At 39.3% G+C, this 26,824-nt stretch overlaps 1 protein-coding gene across 1 annotated transcript in view; it reads right to left on the reverse strand.

The window, feature by feature from the left end:
• udt (protein undicht) overlaps positions 1 to 24,931 on the reverse strand; it is a 105,258-nt gene extending 80,327 nt beyond the window's left edge. Inside the window, exons 1-5 of the mRNA XM_067150940.2 lie at positions 24,801 to 24,931; positions 24,171 to 24,407; positions 12,966 to 13,123; positions 12,682 to 12,829; positions 12,257 to 12,466 (exon numbers count right to left, since the gene is read on the reverse strand). Coding sequence (XP_067007041.1) covers positions 12,257 to 12,466; positions 12,682 to 12,829; positions 12,966 to 13,123; positions 24,171 to 24,407; positions 24,801 to 24,888 — 841 coding nt within the window. The 5' untranslated portion in view covers positions 24,889 to 24,931. The remainder of the gene's footprint in view (positions 1 to 12,256; positions 12,467 to 12,681; positions 12,830 to 12,965; positions 13,124 to 24,170; positions 24,408 to 24,800) is intronic.
• Positions 24,932 to 26,824: the final 1,893 nt, after the last annotated feature.

The raw sequence follows: 26,824 nt of genomic DNA on the forward strand, positions 1-26,824 counted from the left end.
AAGAAAAGAAAATTTAACAATATTAGAAGCACTTATAAAAAATGGACTTATATTACATAACAAGAATTTAACAGAGAATAATAACATATATAAGAGATAATTCTTGATATTTTGGACCAATGATACTCAAAACGTATTGATATAAAATGATACTACTGAATGTCAGTTCAACATATCAGAGATTCTTTATTAATACAGCAATTTTTAATTAATATTGTCAGTTTTTCACAAGTAGCACATTTGAAAGAATTCACAAGGAGGATAGGGACCTGCAAGTAACACATTACTCAGTGAGAAAAGAATACATGAAAGTTACATTAAAATGGTTGTTGAGGAGAGATGTGTTTTAAGACCTTCTTTAAAACCGCTGTGTTGCAAATACCTTGTACTACACGCGATATGGCTAAGATGACCTTTAAATAGGTTGAAACTAGTCTCATTAAATGTTTATTAAATAAACGCTATTTCATTTGTATTGAAAAGGTGGAATAAGTCATTATTTTAATTTGGTTTACTAGCTATTTGGCATAAAATTCTGGTGTGAGATTTCTTCTGAAAAGCCAAAGAGGGTATATCAGGTAAGTTGGACACGTGGGTTTGAAGTACTGACACTGGAAAATATTCTTCCCATCACAAGCTTACAATATTATGAACTGAAGTGAAATAAGCATGTACAGTACTATAAGATTTTTCACAAGAGTTTAATCCTGAAGTAAACAAATAAGCGGAGCACCTTGGCTTTGCACGTGGACATATACGTAGTTGATTGGAGAAGCAACCATCGCACTCACTCGACAGTATGCAAGCTCGAAGAAAAGTAGTACATCGCATTAATTTTATAGTTTATAATATTTACAGAGACTGAAAGAGTACATAATCAAATTAAAATATGGTTGTCATATATACTGGTGTATGTATATATATATATATGGTTTTAAAAAAATAAAACAGTGATTAAATAATAAATGAAGGCACAAGGCGTGGTGAAATATAGGAAGTCTTCTCGTAGTGAGGAAAAGTCCCAAGCTGTACAGCACGGAGATAAGGTGTTGCATCTTGCAGCAGCAGTCAGTGTCAGTATTCATAGTGAGAGAAATGGAGCAAGAGGTAGGACCATCAAGTGTAGTGAAGCACAAAAGAAGAAAACCGCTCAGAAGTAATAAAATAAGTGAACAGAATCCAGGTTTAGCCGTAAAAGAGGTGGAGAAATTAAGTGCAGAGTTGTGTGGTGTGTCGGCTAGATCAGTTCACAACATGCGGACACAGTTTAGAAAGACAGAGAAATTAACAACGGCAGGAAAGGAATGTAAACGACCTCAAAGAGTCAAGAAATACGACGATATCGTCAAAAGTGGTATTAGAAAGAAAATTCATGAATTCTTTTTTAAGAATGAACCACCTATTTTACGCAAAGTATTAGACAGTGTGAATAAAGATAAAACGTTACCCACCTTCAGTTTAACTACATTGTACAGACTTTTAAAGGATATAGGGTTCCAGTTTGTTAAAAGAGGACGTAGACGTAAACCTGTGTTAATGGATAGGGAGGATATTGTATTGTGGAGACAGAAGTATTTGCGTGAAATTAGGAGATATCATGCAGAAGGTCGCAAAATTTATTACTTGGATGAAACCTGACTTAACGAAGGACATGTAACTTCGAAAGTATGGGTTGATTTCACTGTTAAATCCAAGAAACAGGCCTTTGTTTCTGGACTTTCAACTGGCCTGAAACAGCCGACTGGGAAAAGTAGAAGGCTTATCATTGTTCATATAGGTAGTGACTCTGGTTTTGTGGAAGGTGGAGCTCTCAGGTTTGAATCTAAAATGACACGAGAGTATCGTGAAGAATTGACAGGTGACGTCCTTTTTTCATGGGTTTCGTTCATCCTACTGAAATGGAATTCCAAGTTCCCATGGAGGGAATTAGATATTTTTCCCAATAGAGCATGTCAAAAACAGATCAGATGTACGCCTGAAAAGCCTTACATCTAATCTGCATCCTACTGATACTCGAACCCGAGAGCGTGACTGTAATGGACAATGCATCTTACCATTCTGTGAAAGTGGAATGAATCCCTACAATGGCAATGCGGAAAGCCCAATCATTGCTTGGCTCGACAGTCACCAAATAGAATACAAGGCTGATATGGTCAAAGCAGAACTCCTTGAACAGGTGAGATCCGTGCGAGACCCGTATGAAAAATACATTTGCGACGAAAGAGCACAGAAAACGGGCCACTGTGTTGTACGACTTACACCCTACCATTGCACTCTCAATCCCATTGAACAGATATGGAGTCATGTTACGTTGTGAGAAACAACACGACCTTCAAGCTACAAGGCGAACAAGCTCTACTTTGCACAGCCCTTGAAAATGTGACAGCAGATAACTGGAAGGACTGCATTAGAAATGCAACGAAAGAAGAAGACCAAATGTGGGAGCTAGACGGCCTAACAGATGAAGTTATCGAGAGATTTATCATCACTGATAGCGGCCAGAGTAGCAGCGACTCATCAGACAGTGACATCTTGAGAATGGAGGGATACATCGTGTGATATGGAAGGAATTAAGCCCCTGCAGGATGACTAAGAAAGGTAAGCATATACAGTATGTATGGACTTCTTACTTTGTTAAGACCGCAACTGCCTGTGTTTCTTGTCTCTTTGAGTTGTTTCTTTTCGATAGACGTTGTTACAGAATTATTAACAGTTCTGTCTGACATGTCCAATCATGCTATATGCTCTATCAGGATAGGAACTCTAGAAGATAAGAGATATACATTTCAACTCAAAAGTATTATACTAGGTTACAGTCTACCGGGTGGACATTTCAAACAGCTGTCCTAAGATAAACCTTCCTACGTGTGTAATCTTGTGCTCTAGCCTACGATAGCTTTCTTTAATATAAATAAATAAAATAAATAAATAAATATATATAACGTACGCCCTAATCTTCCGCAGTAGATCTCCGTTCAAACCTCTCCGTTTAGTTTCACACAGCTCAAAAACTGTTCCTCGTCTATTTTTGGTCATATGCGCAGCACTGTACGTCCGAATACGAGACGTTGACGGGGCGGAAGTCGATACTACACGCTCAGCGAATCACAACTCTTTCTTTGGTGGAGACGTGGACATACCTTGTTTACATCAGGATTAAACTCTCGTGAAAAAACATATAATAAAAGTACAATTCATATAATGATGACATACCGGCAAAAAAAAAAAAAAAAAAAAAACCTGTCCAACACGAGAAGGGCCGGGCATTGAAGGAGGGACCTCTGCTATATTTCCCCAAATCATTCATACCCAATCTTGTACGAGTGACGTGTCCATACACCCTTCTTCTTGGATACGAATGCGAATCCCTTGCGGAAATGTTACTTTAGGCATTGTTTTTAGTTTTAGAACAACATAAGGTGCAAGCTTTCTGCCATCACCTGTTACAGCAATAGGGATGGGACAAACAGGTACTTTCCAATATCATGTTCCTGTGTATCCATTGAAATGGCGTTGCAGTGTAGTATTAGGTTGGAGTATTATGATATAAAAGTAATATAATACAAGTTGCAGGTCAACTTTTGGGAGGAACATTCACTATACCTGCTGCCTCTTGCAGCCCCTAACCGCACCTTAGTAAGTACTTATAAATAGCAATACTATTTCTTCATCTCGCATTCTTCTCTCCCACTCTCCCTTTCGCCAGCTCGTTACTCACATTCTTGACTATTCGTAGAAAATGTTTATAATGGGCCATATACACTCTGAAAACGAATACTTTAAAACCTTCATTTGTAAAAATCGCTGTTATTGCTAGGTATCTCTATGTATTCCTAGATGCCCAAGGATCTTTATTTAAACAGATACATGTACTCGGACCCAAAATTGTAAAATATGTTGATGAATGAGTGTCATATATACTTCAGATGCTGCCCCCGTAATAAGAGATGAGGAAACAGTCCTTCTATCAGCCAAGACGTAAGTAGAGTTTAATCCAGAACTCTTTTCCTTTTTTGTCCTTTTCACGTCGTACTGATGATGGGATAGGGTAGGACAGGACTACGACGCAAGCGACCACGTTCTCAATTGAGGAACAGTCCCAGCATTTTCTTGGTGTATACATGGGAAACCAGCGGAAACCATCTTTAGAGCTGTCAACAGTGAGGTTAGAACCCACCATCTCCCGAATACAAGCTAACAGCTACATGACGCAAACTGTGTAGCCAACTCGCTCTAGAAATCCAGTATAAAAGTCTCCAAAATCTTTGTCTTCCGTCATAGGATGAAGGTTGGGAATATGCTGTAAACAACTGTGTACTTGGCTTTCCCAGCATCTTATTCTGTATATTCCTCTTTTTCCTTTGTACTGGTGAAAATTATTATAACAGCTGTTGCTGCACTGCCTTGCAGGTTGCAGTCGATGACGAAGTTTCAGGAAGGACAGATACACGTGATGGCACTTACGATAGCTTTTCAGGAGCTGAAACTTGAGTACCATGCAAATTAATGAGAACTACATTAACCAGTTGAATATTTAAAATTATCATTATCATTATTACTATTATTATTATTATTATTATTATTATTATTTTGTACCTTCTTACAACACATTCCTAAGAAACTGTTTCCCTGTAATTGAGTTTTTGTCCACATCAATCACAGCGAGTCTTTAGCTCTCTGTCCACAATAGGGCATGAAACACAAGATGCAAAGTGGGAAGACCACGCATAACCATTTCGAGGAACTACGTTTCTCTATGTGTCACCACCTGTAAGCCTAATACAAAAGCACTTTGAATAACTACAGAATATCTGTATCTGGCCAGCAACTAACAGGGTAGGAATATCAGTACTGCCTCTCAACTGTTACACTGCAATACTTCCTAATATCAATTAGTAAATCAGAACCTCCTACCCTCCCCTTGGTTTCGCTCAGACAGTTACTTTTGTATTAGGGTCTCCGGAGGAACATAATATTTCTGGAACAGCTTACACCGATGGTATAGGATACAGTATCATGTTACGATATGTAACTCCCATCTCTATACAGCAAGCATTGCAGCCCATCATTCTTTTTCGCTTCTGGTAGTGAGTACGATAACACTCGATATCCCTTTCTTATCGACTGTTCCACTTTATGGTATATGGAAACTGACTGGCGTCTGACCTGTAGTTCCTATTTGGAAGAGCAAATATTCCTTCACTTTATGCTTCTCAATCACAAAGTGACGAAAATCAATTACTTTTTGGTTGAAATCATTCGGCATTTCGTGGCATAATGTTGTTCTTTGTCGAAGACCTTCTCTTCATAAAATTAATCATCAAGCCTCGGTTAACCTTCAAATCTGAGACACTGATTCCATGTGCAGCAGCTATTTCTCATCCTTTAAAATTTTGTTGCATAACAAAATAATATTTAAGCAGATCCTCCCCTACTTTCGGAAACTTGCTGCCAGAAAATGCTTTGCAAGACTTGTTGGTCGCTAAGTGCACTTCTCTGTTACCGCGGTAGCGCATGTTGCATTCGGACACTGAATATTTGTGACCCACTGCCCTATTCCCGTATGTTTCAGCAAAACTGATCACCGCGAGTTTATATGATGCAGTATTACTCAAATACTTGCTCACTGTGGACTAACAAACAATTCTGAGGTCATAGAAAATGCATGCCCCGTACCCGAAACACTCATAAAATAAGTCTGTACCAGACTGCAATAGAGCGTCACTAGTCACCTCTGGGCTGATTCTCTCCCTGAACTAGTGCAATGGTATTTCCTACTGGCTGATAAGAGCACGTGGCCCGGTATTTGGAATGCCCGGTTTTGCAATAGGAAGGCTGCTACCTTTGTAATTGACATTTATTTCAAAATGCATCCGGAGCTGCGTGCTGGATGCTCAAAGAAGTGGGTGCGTCAAATACGCGAACATTTCTTTTTTTCCACTTTGGAGAAAAATACTGGGATGCGTAAATTATGCAAGGGTGATAATTATGCAAGAAAATATGGTAAGTCCATGCTGCAAGTTTGTATAATTAACGTAAAAATTTCCTTGAACTTATGCTTTCTTGATTTAACTATTTCTTTGAAAAAGCGGTAGGATTTTGAAGTCCTGCCGCAAGGAAAGATCTCATTTTACAAATTATTAATTGGGATATGTTTACGTGCCCTCCTACTGATGAGCAGAATTACTCAAAATGTTTGGAACGTTACATGTATTCCTACTGGCGGTTGTGGAGAACAATAGTGATAATCGATATATCAGTGGCCTAGTGAGAGTGATGCCCAGGTGCACCATTCTCGGTAAATATCACACATTATGAAACCATGGTAAAACTCTTTGCTCTTTGCTAATCCTTGGTTTCGAAACCGCTGTTTCTTGACACTTGTTTCTCTAGCTATTATTCTCCTTCAGAACTAATTCAAAATAGTATTCAGGAGGCAGTGATGAGTTTGACAGTCAATTGTCTTTAATTTATCCAGAAGGCAGTGATATTTTCAACTCTCAAACCATACAACTACTACACCTGTATAACAAGAGTAGGCTGATGATAAAGCAACCAAAGGGGGTTCTTTAAGATTTGTGTTACAATAGAGGTCTAATTCTGAGAATTAAAAGGCATTTCAAGCTTGTTAAAAAAGACTGTTGCTTTAGGGGGATGTAAGATGTGAAAGGAGTACTGAAGTAAATGATAATGGCATAGTATTCATCAGTCAACAAACAAGGAGTGTCCAGTATAGAGTTACGCCATAAATTTACAAGCAGTTCGGAGATGATAGGTTCGCTCTGAACATGAGTGTGGATTGGAGTGTAAATTCAGAGTCTTTCAGAACAGTTAAAGAGGCAGAGAAAAGTAATGAAAGCAGGAAAACCACTGGTTAAAAGCAGCATTGCAAAATTGGGCACGTGACAGAGTTGGGGTGGCAATTATGTTATTGGAGGTATCTAAAGTGGTGCTGGTACATATGGATAAAGATGAGGAAGTGATTCTTACACAGAATACAGGACTCATTACATTGCTGAACAGTCACTGTTCTTTCATATTGCAGGCTTCACTGCGGTGAGGTGATACATATTATGTTGTTGCTCACTTCCACTATGTACTATCTATGGGGGCAGTATTTGCAATTATAGCCAGATTTATGCAATGATATCCTTTATTTACAGGGTTAACATTGAACCCTAAATGATTAAAACTTCAATTTACAACTATATTTGTAGGGATAAACTTGACATTCTTTCCCCAACACTTCTTAGGACTGGCAGGTATACCACGTCGCTATTCCGACTACCCGGATAGTTATACCTCTTGAAATATTGTTTCAAGACTAGGGTCAACTATTTCATTTATTGGAATTATTTTCCTCATTTTCATTATTTGAAAAAGTATGATTTCAAATCGAACTGTATTATTCCCTATAAATATAGTAAGTTCACTAGAATTATATCAATCTCAACCTCCGGCTGAACATTCATACTCCGAATTGACTATATTAACTAACTTCTAATATGGCAGAATAGTGCAGTAGATTTAAGCTCTACATACAAAGTTTATCCTTTTATTAGAACATGGCAACCTGATCGAATTTAAACTTACAAAATAGTGCCTCTCCTTTAATAGAACTAATTTTTTTCCATGATCATATACTTTTTATTCTATTACCGTATTTATGCGAATAATCCCCGCATCCTCATTTTAGGAAGGCTCATTTTGAAAAAAAAATAAATGAACTAAAATGTTTTCCATTGCTAGAGTAACATAGTCATAAACAAACTCTTCATATCACTCCACGAGGTCCATGTGATCGTTATGCAAATATGAACATGTAAATTTACGGATATAGCTACTTTGCCTGAGATGATAAAAATAGATTATCACTGCTATAAAATGCCATGAAAACTAGCAAATAGGCCTGACCGATATTTTATTAATCCGAACTTGAAATAAGCTTGATTCCTGTAGATAGAAAGATTCATTGTCTCATGCATCACTAGAATCCTATCTAAATTACAAAGTTTTTACACTCCATGTCTAAAACACTTCTCACAAACGATCTCTTTTTATTCAGACAGTAACACAACCAGTGGTGAATAACTTAATTCTTTTCGTGCAATGTAAACACTTGAAACAGACACACTGACTTGGATGTTAGTTTTGCGATACAGTAAAACCACGTTATTACGTGATTTCGAATTAACCGCCAACTCGTAATTCAGAAATGCCAACTCTTGTTGCGTCACAAAATATTCTTAAGTCACTGCATGCAATTAACATTGATTCACAGCTTAAACTTTTACAATGTCATGGGAAAAACTATTTCCAAAATGTATCGAACAAGGTGCATTTAGAGTATTCAAATAATGAACTTGGATAACTCACTGGCAAACATAACCTCACGCAACTAAAGAAAAAATTCAAAGACGAGGAAAAGTCTATGCTGACTCCATTGTGTAAGTACTTCATTCATTGGATTACTGTACTGTATGGATTATGCATTTTAGATGCCTTTCACTTGCACAGAAAGTACCCAATGCCCTTAAAACATTGTGGCTTATCGCACTTTCCTATGACGAAGGGAGGAAGTCTTTCGCTTTCATCTGCATTGTAACACAGTACAGTACATTGACCCTATATCCTTCAACCCTTTGCAGTCCAATTTTCTGTCACATGTTATAACAGTCTGGTCCAAATTAATTTTGCACATTTTTACCTAGTCAGATTAAACTCAGTTATTTTATTAGTGACTATAATTATAATATTATTATGATTATTATATCACATAAATATGAGTCTAGTGAGTTACTTAAGGTTTACACAAAAGTCATCAGGGCAGGAGTGAAAAATAACATAAAAAATTGAAGTGGAGTGATGCAGTTAAGAGGAACCTGCGGTACTCTTAGTTTCCTGACCTGATGAATAACTTAGTCTAGGAGGCTCACTATCATGAAATGTTATATTCTGGTAAACACTATTGTCGTTTGCATTCCATCTGTATGTGCGAAAGTATTTTCAGCATCACTGTTACTCAAATGATCAACACTGATCTGAGAAGCGTCATCATTGCCGTGTGCCGTATCCCCTCCTCCACACCGGCCCATTACCTTCGTGCGTCCTCTTGTTTTTGTAGCAGACACTGGAACTTCTTCTTCTGAATCTTCAGAAGCAGCATATGATGGTCCCGGATCATTCTGTGCTTTTTTACGCACAGGTCCTGTCGCTGAAATTTCACTTGGAATGCTGGAGTTCACTACACCTTCATCTTTATTTGACAGTTCTCTAAACTCTTTGTCTAATTCAAATAAATAATAATCTTCATTGCTGTCTAAATAAACGAGCATACATATTTCTCCTTCATTCTTATTTGCTGCTTTTGTTAACAAATTCAACTGAGACAATTCGCATTCACAGATAAACACGCCTAGTACAACATATGTGCACACTACTCAATGTAAACAAAACACAGCTGACACGCCGCGGATAACCACGACGATACACGGCTACATATATATCGTATTATTTCCATGGAGATAAAAGAACGGCTTCCTTTGTGCACAAAAATTGCTCTAGAAACAACAGGGATATCAATCGACCTCAATCAGGTCAAAGAACTTCAATAAATAAATTCTTAAACAGAACGAAACATAATGTCGAGGTGACCTCGACGTTGGACCAGTTACAATAAACCATGATGTCGAGGTCACCTCGACGTTGGACCGGAAAAAGTTAAAACCATAAGTCCGTCTGGACTCGGCAGTTTAAAAAAAGTGCAGTTTCATTGGCATTGACAATATTGTTCGGAGCGTATGATTTAATTATAATTATAAGCCACACTTTTTCACCAACTGTTGGCATCGCCAGTGTTCGTGGATTCTGCTTCACCGCACACTGCCTACTACGTGATATTGTGGCGTTTCTTAAAACACCGAATACGAAAGAATTACGATTTCACTCAAACTTAGAATAGAATATATTCATTTATCACCTACAGGATGTCCCAATTACAGATGAACTATGAAACTATGAAACAAATTATAGGCACACCGAAGTGAGTGTAAGTGAGGAAAGCTACCCCTGCACGTTCCGGAAGACACGTTCTATCGTGACGCAGAGCAATTTTAAATTTAACTTACACTGTAAAACACTATTTTTTTAAATGTGAAGGCAGTTTAGAATTAAAAGTCTGAATGACATATGGGGACAGTTTTATTCCATCTGCGGTTACACGAAGCAAAACTGTACACCTAAAATAAAAACTAGGTGAGCAAGGAGCGTGTTGCCAACCTGATGCAAATAAAACCTGCACCCCAATTTTGTGCCTCATTATTCGCAGGGATTATTTCCATAAATACGGTCATAATTACCATTCTAGTAGCTTATATTATAGGAAGTTTAATATTTAATAAATTTACACATCGTTATCTACTTGAAGGGCAAATAATCAAAGTAATTTGAACAATCTTACTTGCAGTTACACTCATTTTTAGTGCTCTACCATCTCTCCGGCTTCTTTACCTCATTGATGAATCTATGTTGTTTTATTTCTTTATATCCATCAAAATTCAAGTAACCATGGGATGGTGGAGGTTGGTAGAGTTGTTGGGATATTAAAATACCTTTGAAATAGGAAGAGCTAAAATTTACAGAACAGCAGCTCCGCATAAGGTTCTTGGTTAGGAGGAGGAAGAGGGGGAGAGGGTGGTGATACAGAGCCCCTGATGGAAAATAATGCTCATTTTGAGATGTCTAAGACTACTGTGGGACAGATGAATCATATGATGAGAAGTAGTTGGTAGGAGTAGATTAGACATGGATGGCATAGAAAACATGACAGTATACAGGTCCAATTTGGTAGCCCATCACACTGAGGGCCTTAGGAAGTTTCTGCAGATAGGAGGAGAGGTCTTCAAGGATGGAGCAGATCTGCTTAACCTGCATAAATAGATCACAAGGTACAAAAGAATGTTTTGACAACATAAGAGTACAAAAGTTGTCACAGTGTAGGCACTTTGACGCTTGGTAAGTTCAATCTGGACTGAAATTTCAGCGTTCTCAACTACTAATCTACCATGTGTCTTTCATACTCTTACTACACTTCTCTATACTTTCCATATCCAGCCTTATGTATTATATGCATACCTGCCAACTTTACAAAACCAAAAATCGGGAGATTTTAATCTGAAAATCAGGATTTATTTATTTATTTAGCGTATGGCCCGTACAATCAAATTGAGTTTAGATATAAATTATATACATATTTACATAACAAGAAAACAATGAACAAGAAAAGGCTCCCTACAACTGAACGTCAAGATCACTGATCCACTGTATTGCTTCTGGAGTTGCCATCAGGAAATCCACTTTGCTGCCTGTGTATGCCCGCGTTTCACACTCTCTGACAATATGATGTATGGTTTGTCGTGCAGCTCCACAGTCACACGCGGGAGATACAACTGGTTAAAACTGCTTATTCTATGTGTCTTGTGCAATACAGAAGTACCATCGTATATAACACTTATTGTCTCCAAACCCGACTGTTGCTATACAAGGCTACAAGGCTAAAAATTACACATCTCTATTCCTGCACAGTAAGTATGTGAGTGAGATGATCAAACTCTGATAAGCCTTCCGAAAATAGTATGAACTCATGCTTCACATGTGTGAATCAGCCATTACTTAGCAAATGCATGAATTAATATATTGCATCACGTGCCCGCGCGATTATGCGAAGCGCAATGCTATTTTTATCGAATAATAAATTAAAATTCGCCAGAGTTGTCTTCAAATACCTCCTAAAATCTCTAGAAAATTCACTAGTCACTATCTTTGAAACTCTGTCGCTAAATTACATAAAAACTCCAAATCAAGCGACTAGTCTCTAGAATAGACTAGACTGATGTGAATGAACACGAACATAGCACACGAGAACGAGAGACTGACAATCGATATACACGTTGTGATATACAGGTTTCAAACATCGCACATTCGTGCGCATTTCTCGTATTAATAAACGACGATATTGCATTTGAATGTGGCCAATGTGCGAAAGACTTCCGGCCACTGGCGTACAAAGCTGAAATGGCAGGATTTGAAAACAAAATAGAATAATCGGGAGGCGGGAAAAACTGTCGAAAATCGGGAGTCTCCCGCCTAAATTAGGAAAGTTGGCGGGTATGTACATGGCAAGGATATTACAAGTTTTCAATAAGCCAGGAGTTCTTTTCCCCCCAACCAAATTAATGACAGAATTATTGACGCTTACCTGGATTAACACGCATTCTCTCAGGACTCTTTTCCACTGTTTTTAGTGTGTTACATTCAGCAGTTATTGATACACCAATATACAAATCGTCATCTCTATTCCTCAAGAAACAACGGTATTTTTCATCTTTACGTGACTCTTTCGTGTTAACTACGGCAAAGAAGTGATTCTTATCAACAAACCAGTCCCCAAGACAGCTGAATTCAACGACTGAAAAACAAATGAAAACAACATAATGCATATCCTAAGAAAGAATATAGTACCTAAATGTTACTTGTAAGTTAAAAATATACTTGTTTATAGATTAGCAGAAATGCCAAAGGAAGACGATTTCATTGTATCATTATTTTAGTCAATGAAAATTTCCAACAGAAAGGATGAAGAATATCTTCTCAATGAAAAAATTTATGCTATTGTCTACAAACCTCCATCAAATGTTCCAGTCATGCCTGCACATTTTTTGTAGGTAATGTTAAACTTCTGATTTGTAATCAAGAATTGTGTACCAGCAGTCTGACAAGATCTTATCTGAGCATCTGGGTGGTTACATTCTCCAGTAAAACGAAAACGATTCTGCAATAAAATACATATAAGGAATGGAATTATAATAAATCTTATAGTTAAGCAGGTACAAAGGGTCTCTGAATTAATGGTGACTACAAAACTCGTGTGACAAATAGTGGATGAAGCACTTCGAAATTCATGTTACCTGATAAGCAAACTGCCAAACTCCTTCCAAACTGGACCGACAGTTGACTGGAACAGGGTTTTCCGAAAAAAGAGTGACGAGTTGCTGCTCCGCCCGTAGACCACGACATACTCTTTCTACTGTTGGTTCATCTGTTGCAGGCAAATTAACGCAGCTAGCTGGAACAGAGAGTTCATTACCCCATATGTATTAGCACAAGCAAAGGGTTACAACCTATAAAGTAGATTTCTTTCTCATTTATTCACATAATTTGTGGGCAGTACCTGTTACTGTAGCTTTCAAAATATTGCTATAACAGCTTCAATGGATAACAGTAATTACTTTAAATCATGTTTGCATTTTCCGGGTTTGTAGGCCTTAGTCCAGGAGCATATGATGCTGCCGACATATCACTAAAGACTGCGTATAACATTTTCAAGGGTTACAACTGACGTCGATGACTGCGAAGCTCACAATTCCACCTCATTATATAGTGAAGGCTGCGGTCCGCCTTGGTGGAGGCAGTTGCTGATTGGCTGTTCTTTGGCCAATGATAGTGCTGGCTACGGTGTGTTACTCGTCTATTGGTCTGCCATACTGGAGGGGCGGTCGCTGATTAGCTGTACTTCGGCCAATAATTGAAGCATAAAGGAGCCCGACCTGCCTTCGCGGAGACAAGCAACTGATCACCCGCTGCTTTTTCTGGCCTGCTGAGGCCATTGTGTCCTCCACCATTTAAAGCTTTCAGGAATGGAAACCAGGCTTTGTTGACCCATTCAGTTTCCTCCTTACAGTTGAAGCTGTTGGTGTGCTTCAGGATTTCCCTTTGTAACTGGACGTAATAATACACAGTAGTTGACAGTACTCTGGTGTTGCTATACTGTATGTCAAGGCCTGTTAGCAGCAATTGATGACCTATATACTTGTCCCAGCCAGCTGTGCCTGTTGTGCTCCTTCAGTAGGATGGCGGTGCTGCGTTTCATACTTCCTATGCACACCTGGCCGCAGCTGAATGGGATCTTGTAGACACCTGCTGTGGAGAGAGGATGGCGCTTGCCTTCAGCTGTTCCTAGATATTCTTTGTTGGCATATATATGATTGTTTACCCCCATGGGACTCTAGTAGCCTCCCTATTCTATCAAATGTCTTTCCAATATGGCAAATAGGGAACAAACCTGATAGAATAGCAAGTTTATAGGCCAACTAAGAAAATATAGGCACTGCTATGGTCAGCTAAAGACAAGCGCCATCTTCTCTCCGCAGCAGGTTTCTTAAAACTCCTGTGCTCCTGTGGCCAGGTGTACACAGGAACTACGAAATGCAGCCTGACCACCTGGCTGAAGGAGCACAACAGACATAGCCAGCTGGGATAAACAGAAAGGTCATCAGTTGCTGAACGCTCCCTGTTAGCAGGTCACAACATACAGAACAGCAACACCAAAGTACTGTCAACTACGTATCTTATCATGCCGGCTACAAAAGGAAGCCATTAAAATCCTGAAGCACATCAACAGCTTCAACTGTAAGGAGGAATCTGAATAGGTCAACAAAGCCTGGTTTCCTGTCCTGAAAGCTTTAAATCCTGGAGGACACGATGGCAGCAGCAGGCTAGAAAAAGCAATGGGTGATCAGTTGCCTGTCTCCACAACGGTAGTTCGACCCAGCGTTGGGTTCCTTAGGGCTTCAATCACTGGCTGAAGAACAACCAATTAGTGAGCGCCCCTCCTGCATGGCGGACCAATAGGTGAGCAGTGCACCATAGCCTGCATTACCATTGGCCAGAGAATAACCAATCAGAGACCCCCACCATGGTGGACCACAGCCTGCACTATATAATGAGGTGGACTTGCTCTACACCACTCCATTCCACTGTGAGCTTCATACCCATCAAAGTCAATTTCTATGAAACACTTTTACGCCTTGTCAATACTTTACATTCTATTATAATAATTATCTACTGTACGTTTTGAGAGCTACTGCTCTCTTCTTCAGTGGAGCAAAAACATCAAACAAAATCCTTGGACTTGATACATTTGTACAATAGAGTCATTAAAAAAAAATTATACATAAATCTTGAAATCGTTAAAAAAAAACTATTTAGTCACTATATACTAAAATTTAAAATGCTCTCTGCTCTGTACTTGAAACTTCTCCTTTCCTTAAATCCTTATTTACACTGCTATAGTTATAAGACCTTTCATATAAATCGGAATTTCTCCTCTTAATCCCGTCTGACCATGCGAGCCATTTTTAACCGTCAAGTTCTTCAGTTGATATAGGTGTTGATTCCCATAGGGAACCAAATTTGTCAAAATGAAAACAACATTACACTTGTCTGAACCAAACAAACATGTCCTTGCTCCTCTGCTTGCTGCCAATGACTTTACGAGGCAAACTGCTACTTGTCGCATGTCAAATTTGGTACCAGCTGAAACTGAAGAACTTAAGGGTGGTAAGTGGAGGAACGGCGGCAAATCTTGCATGTACATTGCACTATTCACTGAAGACTTGTGATTATTCTACTCCTTAACATTTAAAGGCAAGTGGACTCCTCTTCTAATAAACATCAATACTGTACCTACTATTGTCAATACAGACAAAAATCAAATTTCTTGTCATTTAAAGGCAAGCAAACACGTATGATAGAATCCTAAGGCATATAACACATTAACGTCATGAGATTAAATATATAAATGTTACCTTAAAATGCTTGTAGAGGAGAGATATAAATTCCAATATAATACCGGTACAGACATTGTAAATTTTCCAGGTAACACTTTCTTGGTTGCTAGCGTTTTGTGCCAGTTGAGAATTTGGGTTCATCAATTGATAACTAGCACACCTACCAAGACATATGGCTAGTGCATACAGTAGAGGCCACTGCGTAGGCTACTTGGAGCCACCGGCAGTGCTAATACACTATGAGAGACTTTGTCTCATTTACAAAAATTGATGCCTGCTAGGCCATCAGATTATACAGCCTAGATATTGATTCCCATAGGAAACTTGAAATATTTGTCCTGAATGAGTAAATTCATAATTCCAAAATCCGTATCATCTGAGGAGAGGTATGTTCATCGCTAATGTCGGAAGTCCATCATCCTGCCCCCAGAAGAAAATTTATAACTACAGAGAGATAAATCTTCCACCATTACCCCCAACCCTGTCCTCAACATAGACCACCATTGGGTGCATTTTAGCAACATGGTGTCGTTCCCATAACTGAACACAGTTAGACATAACAGCCAACTTCCGCTTGCTAATAGATCCTAAGAAAACAGCTGAAATGTCAGATGCATCAATGCCACCAATGCCTGAAACGTAACAGAGACCCCACTATGCGGGGGACTCGTTCCTTTCGAGAGGCTTCTTGCTATGCACTCCTGACACATTAGACCAATAGTTTTTTCACTAGCCAGTACGTGCACGAACCAATGAAGGATATACACCCCCATTATTTTTCACTACCCGGGATGGGCGCATAGGCCAATGGATGAAAAGAAATCGAACCCCCCCCCCCTTGAGAGGCTTCTTGCTAAACACCCCAAATGCATTAGACCAATTTTTTTGTCATTAGCCAGGACAGCACAAACCAATAATGGAAATACACACCGATTTTTAAAAGTGTTAACCACATCCAACCACAGTTGGTAGCAATATGCATAAAAATAAACTGAATTAATTATATTTCATATAAATTGTTATTTAACACATTTTCAATTATCTACATAGGCTGATGGCAGCAGGATAGTTTGGTAATAAAGGAATTATGTGATGATAGCAACATGTTGCTATTTTTTATTAGCAAAGTGGGATATTGACAATGTTGAATCCCTGATGTCATTTGCCCCCACTATTTCTCCTGATATCCTACAGAGTACACATTACCAAGAAAGCTAATTCTGGTGATTTTCTTTTCAATCAATACTTTAGCTCTGGAGACAACACTTTCACACGCACGGAACGACTGTCGTTTGTTTACACGCTCACGGCCTTCTCAGAAAGGATGTTGTCAAGCAGTGCTCAATGCTGCCAACCTCTCTACTTAGGAACTATCGAGTGAGTGGTGCTTCGATGGATGGTGGTGGTGATTATTGTTACAACACTGGTCTGGAATGGTTCTTGCCGCACGGACGGTTAGGATAGGATCTGATGATGATGCTTGTTGTTTAAAGGGACCTAACATCTAGGTCTTCGGCCCCTAATGGTACAAAATGAGATGAAATGTAATGACAATTTAAAAGTCCACTGACCAGAATTCAAAACGTGATGACACAGAATGAATGGATGGATATGAATTTAAAACAATCAGTGGATCCGACCCGCAATGCCCCACATTCCCAGAAACTAGCGTTAAACAATAGTGACCAAGGAACTACTTCTAAAGCACAATCCTGAATCGATGATGCTTGTAGTCTAAAGGGGTCCAAAATCCAGGTCATCAGCCCCTCATAGTGGTACTTATCGCTAGGAAAGTAGAACCATGGTATTTGTCATGTTGCAGTACTAAACAAATTAGTGTAGACTCACGGTATTCCACACATTATGGTACTACTCACAGGTAATGTAATACGCAGACCTATGGCGTTTCTCACATTGCGGCACCATTTACAGGCAACGCAAACCTATGGGGTTCCTCACACAGGTGTACTAATCACAGTGACTCATACTATCCCGTGGTGTTCCTCACATAGTGGGTACTAATCATAGGCAAGGCAGACGCATGGTGTCACTCACCCATGGTGTCGCTCATATAGTGGTACTAATCACAGGTACTGTAAAACTCGCCCTGATTCACACACTGTCGCTACTAATTACAAACCAATTGTGTACCTAACATTGTGGTACGACGCGCAAGTAAAGGCAACCCATGGTGTTCCCCGCGTGGTGGTACTAATTACAAGTAGTCTCGTGGTTCTAATTCGATCATCCCTTGGTCGCCCCTTACGACAGGCAGGGGATACCGTGGGTGTATTCTTTGCCTGCATCCTCTACCCACAGGGGGATGTGCGTTTGGTCTGAGAGTTATTTCGCTCAAGCCCACCTGCAAGCCGGCTAGGACCCCCTTATCCGCCACCTGGGATTATCACCTCTCCCCCTGCTACGCCAGCGTAGTAGGTTCGTGGAGGATAGGATCTGGACAAGACCTGTGATATAGGGACAAGCAAAGGGTGTCTGGAGGCATAAGCCCCCAGGTTAGAGCCGCAGGTTTCCTTGCGCTTTTATTGTGCTGGGGTAGGTGACGGATTATGAATATCATAATTGACAGGAATGAGATCACGTGCCACTTTATGAAAATGACTCTTCATTAGGTTGTAAAAGTAAATGTATTTCTTGGGGCAGGATGGTGGGTCCCTGGACATCGCTATAAACACATCTCTCCTCTGAAATGCATTCTGAGTAAGATTTCATTAATTACCACTTACTTATAATGTTAGAAAAATCTTGTCACCAGAACTAATTTTTACTTTTTTTTCACAAATCATAAGTTACTTTACATGGGAAGAGGAATGGAGACTGTGACAGTTCCACTCTCTCATTCACATCCCTGTCATCCATCGCTGCCTGTTTCCTCGCTACCCAGGCAAAGTTTCACCTTATGCTATGCAACATTATTCCCGGCAGTAACTGCTTGCAGCACAGGATCTAAGTGCAGTAGGACAGTCATTTGCTCATTTCTTGCAGACGACGAGATAGCGCAGTGCAACTTACATTTTTTTTTGCTAGGGGCTTTACGTCGCACCGACACAGATAGGTCTTATGGCGACGATGGGATGGGAAAGGCCTAGGAGTTGGAAGGAAGCGGCCGTGGCCTTAATTAAGGTACAGCCCCAGCATTTGCCTGGTGTGAAAATGGGAAACCACGGAAAACCATCTTCAGGGCTGCCGATAGTGGGATTCGAACCTACTATCTCCCGGATGCAACTTACGAACTAGGGACAAGATGATTAGTCTACATTGTTAGATGCACCTAGTGACAAGACCATTTGTCTGGATTGTTTAGGTCTAGCTAGTGACAAAACCATTGGACTAAGGTCAAGCAAAGAGAGCCTGGGGGTGTAAGCTCCCAGGTAAGGGCCGCAAAGTGGCTGTTGGGCCCCTAGCGTGTACTAAGTAAATATTGTTGTCCTGTGTTAAACCATATGATATGGTTCATTGTAGGTGGTCGGGTACAGTATTCTACATTGTTTCCTTTACAGGTTGTATTTAGTTGGCTTTTCATTTTGCACGGGTTCGTAACAGAATGTATTTCTCTTGATTGCTGGGAATGATGTCATATCCGACCGATTATGTCAGTCAATGACAATTGCTAATAGCTAATCAAGTAATGGAGAATGGCGTATGCTATATTTATTTGATTATATCATAAAAGTAAATGTACCTCTGGGGATAAGCTGGTGTGTGCCTAGCTATCGTAATGAATACATCCCTCCTCTAAAAAGAATTCAACCTTCTCTTATAATGTTATTAAGTCTGCATAGCAGATAGTAAAATTATACTGCTACCCACCCTACAGCTCCCAGCTTTGAGAGGGTACCAACACCCCATGAGAGTCCGGACCTGCGGTGTAGGGGGCAACACGTCTGCCTGTCAACCGGCAGCCCCAGGTTCGATTCCTGGCTGGGTCAGGGGTTTTTAGTTGTAAATGATTAATATCCCTTGCATGAGGACTGGGTGTTTGTGTTGTCCTTAACGTTCCTTTCCTCACATTCAACACTCTACACTTCCGCAATTCCAATTACACACAGGTTCACATCATATGGTGCAAGTAATGGCAAAAGATCTCTAGAGGTCAACGCCACGAACAATTTTTTTTTTTTTTTAAACACACCATGCAAACCCGACCTCACTGGAGTGCAATTGCGAGGACGAGTCGTGTACTTTATCATATATAGTAATTCCTTATGCGAGATTAACTTGTAACTAACAGTAACCTAACCAGTCACTCTTTAGTAATTTTCTCACTGACAGTAAAAAACTTTCGTGTCACTATTCAATGCAACCTAAGCAAATTTTAATCAAACCACTGTGTAACAATGTTTTGCAATGGATCAAGGCCTAACCTGTTGACAACAGTGGTTTTTTTGATGGGCCATGCTGATAAGATTTATTTCACAGATTTTTTTTTATAACCTGTTAAACAGTGATGGTAAGTTGTGTACTGAAAAATGAAGTATACCTTGTCCTAGTGGCAATCCAGCAAAAGTTCAGCACCTACAACAATTTTTCAGCACACGCATCTAGGCGCGATTGCACTGTCATTTGTTTCTTTCTTACAAAATGATTTTAATCCTCCTAGTCAATACTACATATTTTTTACCTCCAACAAAGATGAAAGTTCACACATAAACATATTTATATCAAGACGAAAGTGTGTGAACTTTCGTCTTAATTGGACGTAAAAATAGTTAGTATTGACTAGTAGGATTACAATAGTTTTGTACAACTGTCCATACGGATTCAACAATGAGATTCATAGTCTGTAATTTGTTTGTCTCTCGCTCACTTCTTGCGATGGTCGTGATCATGCGGTGGACAGGGCTGCCAACTGTTCATCTAAAGAACTAGTCCTAAGCAGCAGCGGTACTTTTGAATTTACGAATCTCTTGGTTAGGTCTGGCTAGTGACAAAGCCATCGGTCTGGATTCGTTAGGTCTGGTTAGTGACAAAGCCATTGGTCTGGATTCGTTAGGTCTAGCTAGTGACAAAGCCATTGGTCTGGATTCGTTAGGTCTAGCTAGTGACAAAGCCATTGGTCTGGATCAAGCAAAGGGGGCCTGGGGGCGCAAGCCCCCAGGGGCCTATTCCACAAAAGTATGGTCTTGTACATTACAAGTAAATTCTCTAGTAACTAGTATGAATACCAGAGTTTCTGTTCCACAAAATAATTTTCTACAGTTGTACTTTACTACTCCATACTTAAAAATTATCAGTGAATTTTTAAGGCCTGTTTTCACATGTAGGACTGTGCTTCAGCTGTGCTTCGACCGTGCTACAGCGGTGTCGCCTACTCCGTCTTTTCACATGTAGGACTGTGCTGCGACTGTGCTGTGGTCATGTGGTCCTTGTTCATTGCATTTGTGCTCACAGGTTGGAGACATGGATCCGAACGAAGAAGACGTAGTTATTGCCTGCGCAGCGTACATTGTTTTACAACAAAAGAAGAATAAGTATAAAGGCATTCATGTTATTGAACTAAACTTATCACTTGTTCGTCCATCTTTAAGGAAGACAACTGCGCCACACCTACTACTGCAAACTATCACACAATGTATCTAAACCAACGAACACAGTACTCAGACAGCGCATTGCGCACTCTATGTTATTCTGTGCTCGTTGGTCATTGGATCACGTACGACCGAGTGCTTCCGATTACCACCGAAATAAGACGGAAGTCCGGCTTGGCGACACTAGGGCGACCGTTTCTAATTTTCACATGTGGTACTGTGCTGAGACCAGGCGACGACTGTGTGGGCCGTTCGCTCTGCTTGGCGATCCATGACAGCACGGTACCAACACGGTAGGGACACAGTCCTACATGTGAAAATACTCAACTGCTGTTCAATGCAAATGGAATGGTTTATACTGTTTGGCGATTGCGGACGACACAGCACGGTCGAAGCACAGTCGCAGCACAGTCCTACATGTGAAAACAGGCCTTTATAGGTATGTTCCACAAAAGTACTAGTACTTGTAACTTACTAGTGAATTGGGAAGTATTCTCTATCAGTGAAAGGACAATAATATATAAATGTACTAGTGCTATTTAAATATACTTATTTCAGATACATTTTGCTTGTTGCTTGTTGTTTAAAGGGGCCTAACATCGAGGTCATCGGCCCAGATACATTTTGATAAATATGTGGTCTAGCAGTAGTGATAGTGATGGTAATGAAAATGAAAACTACCGTCTGTATAGGGAAACAATAAACTTCCAGTTTAACACTATTTGAATACAATGAGCGTTTTAGGTTAAGCACAATACAAGTGGAAGAACTTTTGATGGATATTGGGCATAGGTTGAAACATCTTAATAACTGAAATAAATCACTCTCTGCTAAACTACTAACACTGCTTTGACTAGGAAATGGTGGTCAGTACCATGGTATTGTACATATGCACGGGATGGCAAAATCTTCGGTCTGTAGGTCAATACATTCTGTGGTGGCTGAAATAAATTATATAAAATTTCCTCAAATTGTTCGTTGACCTGAAAATACTGAACAAACATGTTCCAAGAAGGATATTCCTGGAATCATTAATTCCAAGTAATTCCAATCATTAATCCAACTTTTCCCCTCAAAAGCTCCATGAGCTTTTCCAAATCAAATATTTTTATCCAACTCTTTATTTTGTCTTGCTTTTTCAGACTCTCGCTGAATGCACCGAAATGAATATCTTTCCTTCTTTCTATTTCCTTCAAAGTGAATAACTTCCTTTCCTTGACACCATTTTAACAATTCATGCAGAGTGTGCAATTTTGTAACAATTAAGTTTGGCGGCCGAATGTAGTTATTAGCGGCATCTGATTCCAAATGACAGACCAAGGCGGGTATGTCAGACTATCGTGGAACATTGCGAGAATCGTGGAAGAACAGAATGGGTGATAATAATGGAGTAATTTCCTATCATCAAAGAAATAAACTGAAAAATAACATTGCAGCACTGAGAACTTCACAGAAATATTAGAGTTCTTTGAATCTTTGCTACATACTTAACTTAAAATACGATATTAAGATAAATGAGGCAAGCATAACCTACTTCAACGAATCGAATATGAGATAAACAGCTGATTCATTCTATGACGTATGTTTACTGATATGTTGTCACTTGTAAAACTTGTAACAATTCACTAGTAATATACAAGAGACTATCAATCTTTTGTGGAACAGAAATGTACAACTCCATACATTACAAGAACCCACACTAGTAACTTGAAATGTACAAGACCATACTTTTGTGGAATAGGCCCCAGGGCTGCAAAGCAGCTTTAGACCTCTAGCATTTCGGATGGTGATAGTAAAGGTAAGGTAAGGTAAGGGTGTATTCTGACCAAAGGCAGGTCCGAACCTGGCAGATGTGTATGACCCCAGTTTACGTACCGGTACTGTAGGGCGGTCAGTTCCTTTCTGCACCTCCATTCCCTTACCCCCCTACCAACAGCGTGTGGCAACCCATCCAAATCTTGACCACGTCCAATGTTGCTTAACCTAGGAGATCTCACGGGATCCGGTGTTTCAACACAGCTACGGCTGTTAGCATGGTGATAGTAGCTAGTGACAAAGCTACTGGTTTGGATTGGTTAGGTCCGACTAGTGACAAAGCCATTGGACTACGATCGAGCAGTTGTGTATTTATTGTGCGCGGGTTGGTAACGGAATTCATTTTACTTCTTCCTGGGAGTGGCGTCATATCCGACTGTCTCTCACCCAATGGAAATGCTGCTGTGTAGTTAAGCAATGAACAATGGCACGTGATAAATTGTATCAGGTTATAAAAGTAAGAGTACTTCTGGGGGCCAGCGGGTAGGTTCTTGGCTGCCGCAGTGAACACATCTTTCCCCTCCAAAGTATTCCACGTAAGATTTGTAATATATAAAGTCCTTATGATGCTATGAAACTAATGTTGTGTATACTGAATTTCTTTCTTTTCTTTTTTTAAAATTTTTGCTCTTTTTTTCTTTTCTTTTTGCTTTACATCGCACTGACACAGATAGGTCTTATGGCAACGATGGGACAGTAAAGGGCTAGGACTGGGAAGGAAGTGGCCGTGGCCTTAATTAAGGTACGCCCCAGCATTTGCCTGGTGTGAAAATACAAAACTACGGAAAACCATCTTCAGGGCTGTCGACAGTGGAGTTCGAACCCACTATCTCCCGGATACTGGATACTGGCCGCACTTAAGCGACTGCAGCAATTGAGCTTGGTTAATGAATTTATACAGACAATCCTATAATTAGGGAAGATATATAATTACAACAAGAGTAGCCTAATCATCAGCCACATTGAAAGGAGCGGTATTTATCCCCTCTAGACACTGAATAACCAACAGAAAATTTTGAGCACACAAAGTTAAATGTCACCAGTCATGATAAAACACTGCCCACCAATATGCTGACAGACTGTTGGGGAGGGGGCAAGGGGGGATCTTTGCAATAACTGCAAACTAAAACAGAGGGTAGTCAAGTCAAATAATTATCATAGATTATTAAAGGACAATACTTACATTCAATTTTTTCTAATACATTAACCGTCCTCACTAAAAACTTCACACAATTGTAGCACTGTTCTTGTTTAAATACAAATGTGTAGTTAACATAAAGTTCTTCTTTCATCGCTACACAATAACCTTTACTCGACATTCTTGTAGCATCTATTTCTGTTAATGTATTCCGGCCATTTTCCCAGGAGAACCACGAACCTCGTATTTTCGTTGGAATGGTGCATGATGATTCTACATCAGCTGAAAATTAAAAGACAGATTTATAACTGAACATGGGTGGCTGAGAGAAACTTAAACAATTTAGGACTACAAGTGGATTTCAACCATTCACCTCTTACCAAATATAAAGAAGAAATATAAATGATTTTAAACACTGCGAGGTTAACGGCTCAGAATTCAAGGAAAACTTTTCCTCCGACGAATATACGATGGTTACATGAAAACCAACTAATAGGCCTACCAATTCTTAGTATTATCAGATGATCATCTACAAAACACATTCTAATTTATCAAGAAAACAAAAATCTGAGGAAAGTGAATAGTAAGGAAAAGTTTTACTCCAAAAATTGTCATTAGATAACCTTCTAGTGATACACGAAATTCTTCTCCTGAGTAGCAATATATTCTACTTACAAAAGACCAATTCTACACAGCAGAGAGTAACAAAAAGAATGAAGATGAAGAGCACGTTGTTTCTTGAAGTCATCGTAACTGTACACATTAAAAAATTGCAAACATAACATCTACAAGCAACAACAACAAAAAGCTCCACCCATGACTGTCATTCGAATTATACGGAAGCAGGGTTACCATCGGGCAAAAAAGTTTCGAACGAAATTCTCCCCTAAAAAGGTACTAGATTATGGGAAAGAGTACTAATTTGAATCAATCAATCAATCAATACTGATCTGCATTTAGGGCAGTCGCCCAGGTGGCAGATTCCCTATATGTTGCTTTACTAGCCTTTTCCTAATTGATTTCAAAGACACTGGAAATTTATTGAATATCTCCCTTGGTAAGTTATTCAAATCCCTAACTCCCCTTCCTATAAATGAATATTTGCCCCAATTTGTCCTCTTGAATTCCAACTTTATCTTCAAATTGTGATCTTTCCTACTTTTATAAACGAAACTCAAAAACTTTTCGTCTACTAAATTCATTCCACGCCTAGATATAAGCTTAACCGATATTTCAAAATATCGGTGACAGGCGTATCTGTGACACAAAAATATCTGTGACTTTTATCGGTGATTCTGTCACAGGTAGCACGAGCATATGATTATCGGCACTGTCACTCTTTGATGCGGGCGACCAGTACGGAAATACTGTAGGTGATATGATGACTAGGTCGAGCAGTATTTTTTCGGAAGATTCAGGACATTCGAAGTGGGGGAAAAAACATTCACCTTTATAAATTTAAAGTTTTAATAAAGCATAGGGAAGAGGTTGTTAACATGATGTGCAATAACAAACGGAATGTAATTACCCGTGTAGTGTCTCCAGGGATGCCAGTTGCTTAGAGTACCGTACTTAAATGTAGGTTTCAGAATAAAATGACTAAATTTTATGACGAGTGTTAATTATACCATGTAACGTCACACAAATATTACATACAGCAGGGGCTTATACTCAACCTTGAGGTTCGTTACAGAAACAATCTTAACCTCATTTATGTTATATACCTACAATACCTAAGTGCAATAAAGATTGAAGAAAATGGAACTGAAAAACTGAGGCATATTATATTCATAGTTTCTTCGCTAACAACGAATAAGAATCTGATAACTTAATACAAAGATTTGTCTAGTCCAATTGCACTCATTTTTGCCAGTAGCCTCCCATGACTCACCCTATCAAATGCTTTAGACAGGTCAATCGCGATACAGTCCATTTGACCTCCAGAATCCAAGATATCTGCTATATCTTGCTGGAATCCTACAAGCTGAAATTCAGTGGAATAACCTTTCCTAAAACCGAACTGCCTTCAATCGAACCAGTTGTTAATTTCACAAACATGTCTAATATAATCAGAAAGAATGCCTTCCCAAAGCTTACATACAACGCATGTCAAACATACTGGCCTGTAATTTTCAGCTTTATATCTATCACCCTTTCCTTTATACACAGGGGCTACTATAGCAACTCTCCATTCATCTGGTATAGCTCCTCCGACCAAACAAAAATCAAATAAGTACAAGTACTTCAGATATGGTACTATATCCCAACCCATTGTCTTTAGTATATCTCCAGAAATCTTATCATTTCCAGCTGCTTTTCTAGGATTCAACTTTTATGTCTTATGGTAAATGTCATTTTTATCATATGTAAATTTTAATATTTATTTAGCCTTGGTCTCCTCCTCTATCTGAACATTATCCTTGTAACCAACAATCTTTACATACCGGTACTGCTGACTGAATACTTCTGCCTTTTGAAGATCCTCACATACACACTCCCCTTGCTCATTAATAATTCCTGGAATGTCCTCCTTGGAACCTGTTTCTGCCGTAAAGTACCTATACATACCCTTCCATTTTTCACCAAAATTTGTATGACAGCCAATTATGCTTGCCATCATGTTATTCTTAGCTGCCTTCTTTGCTAGATTCAATTTTCTAGTAAGTTCCTTCATATTCTCGTTTCTTCCACAGCCATTT

The sequence above is a fragment of the Anabrus simplex genome, chromosome 1 (genome assembly GCF_040414725.1).
Source record: "Anabrus simplex isolate iqAnaSimp1 chromosome 1, ASM4041472v1, whole genome shotgun sequence".
Taxonomy (NCBI): domain Eukaryota; kingdom Metazoa; phylum Arthropoda; class Insecta; order Orthoptera; family Tettigoniidae; genus Anabrus; species Anabrus simplex.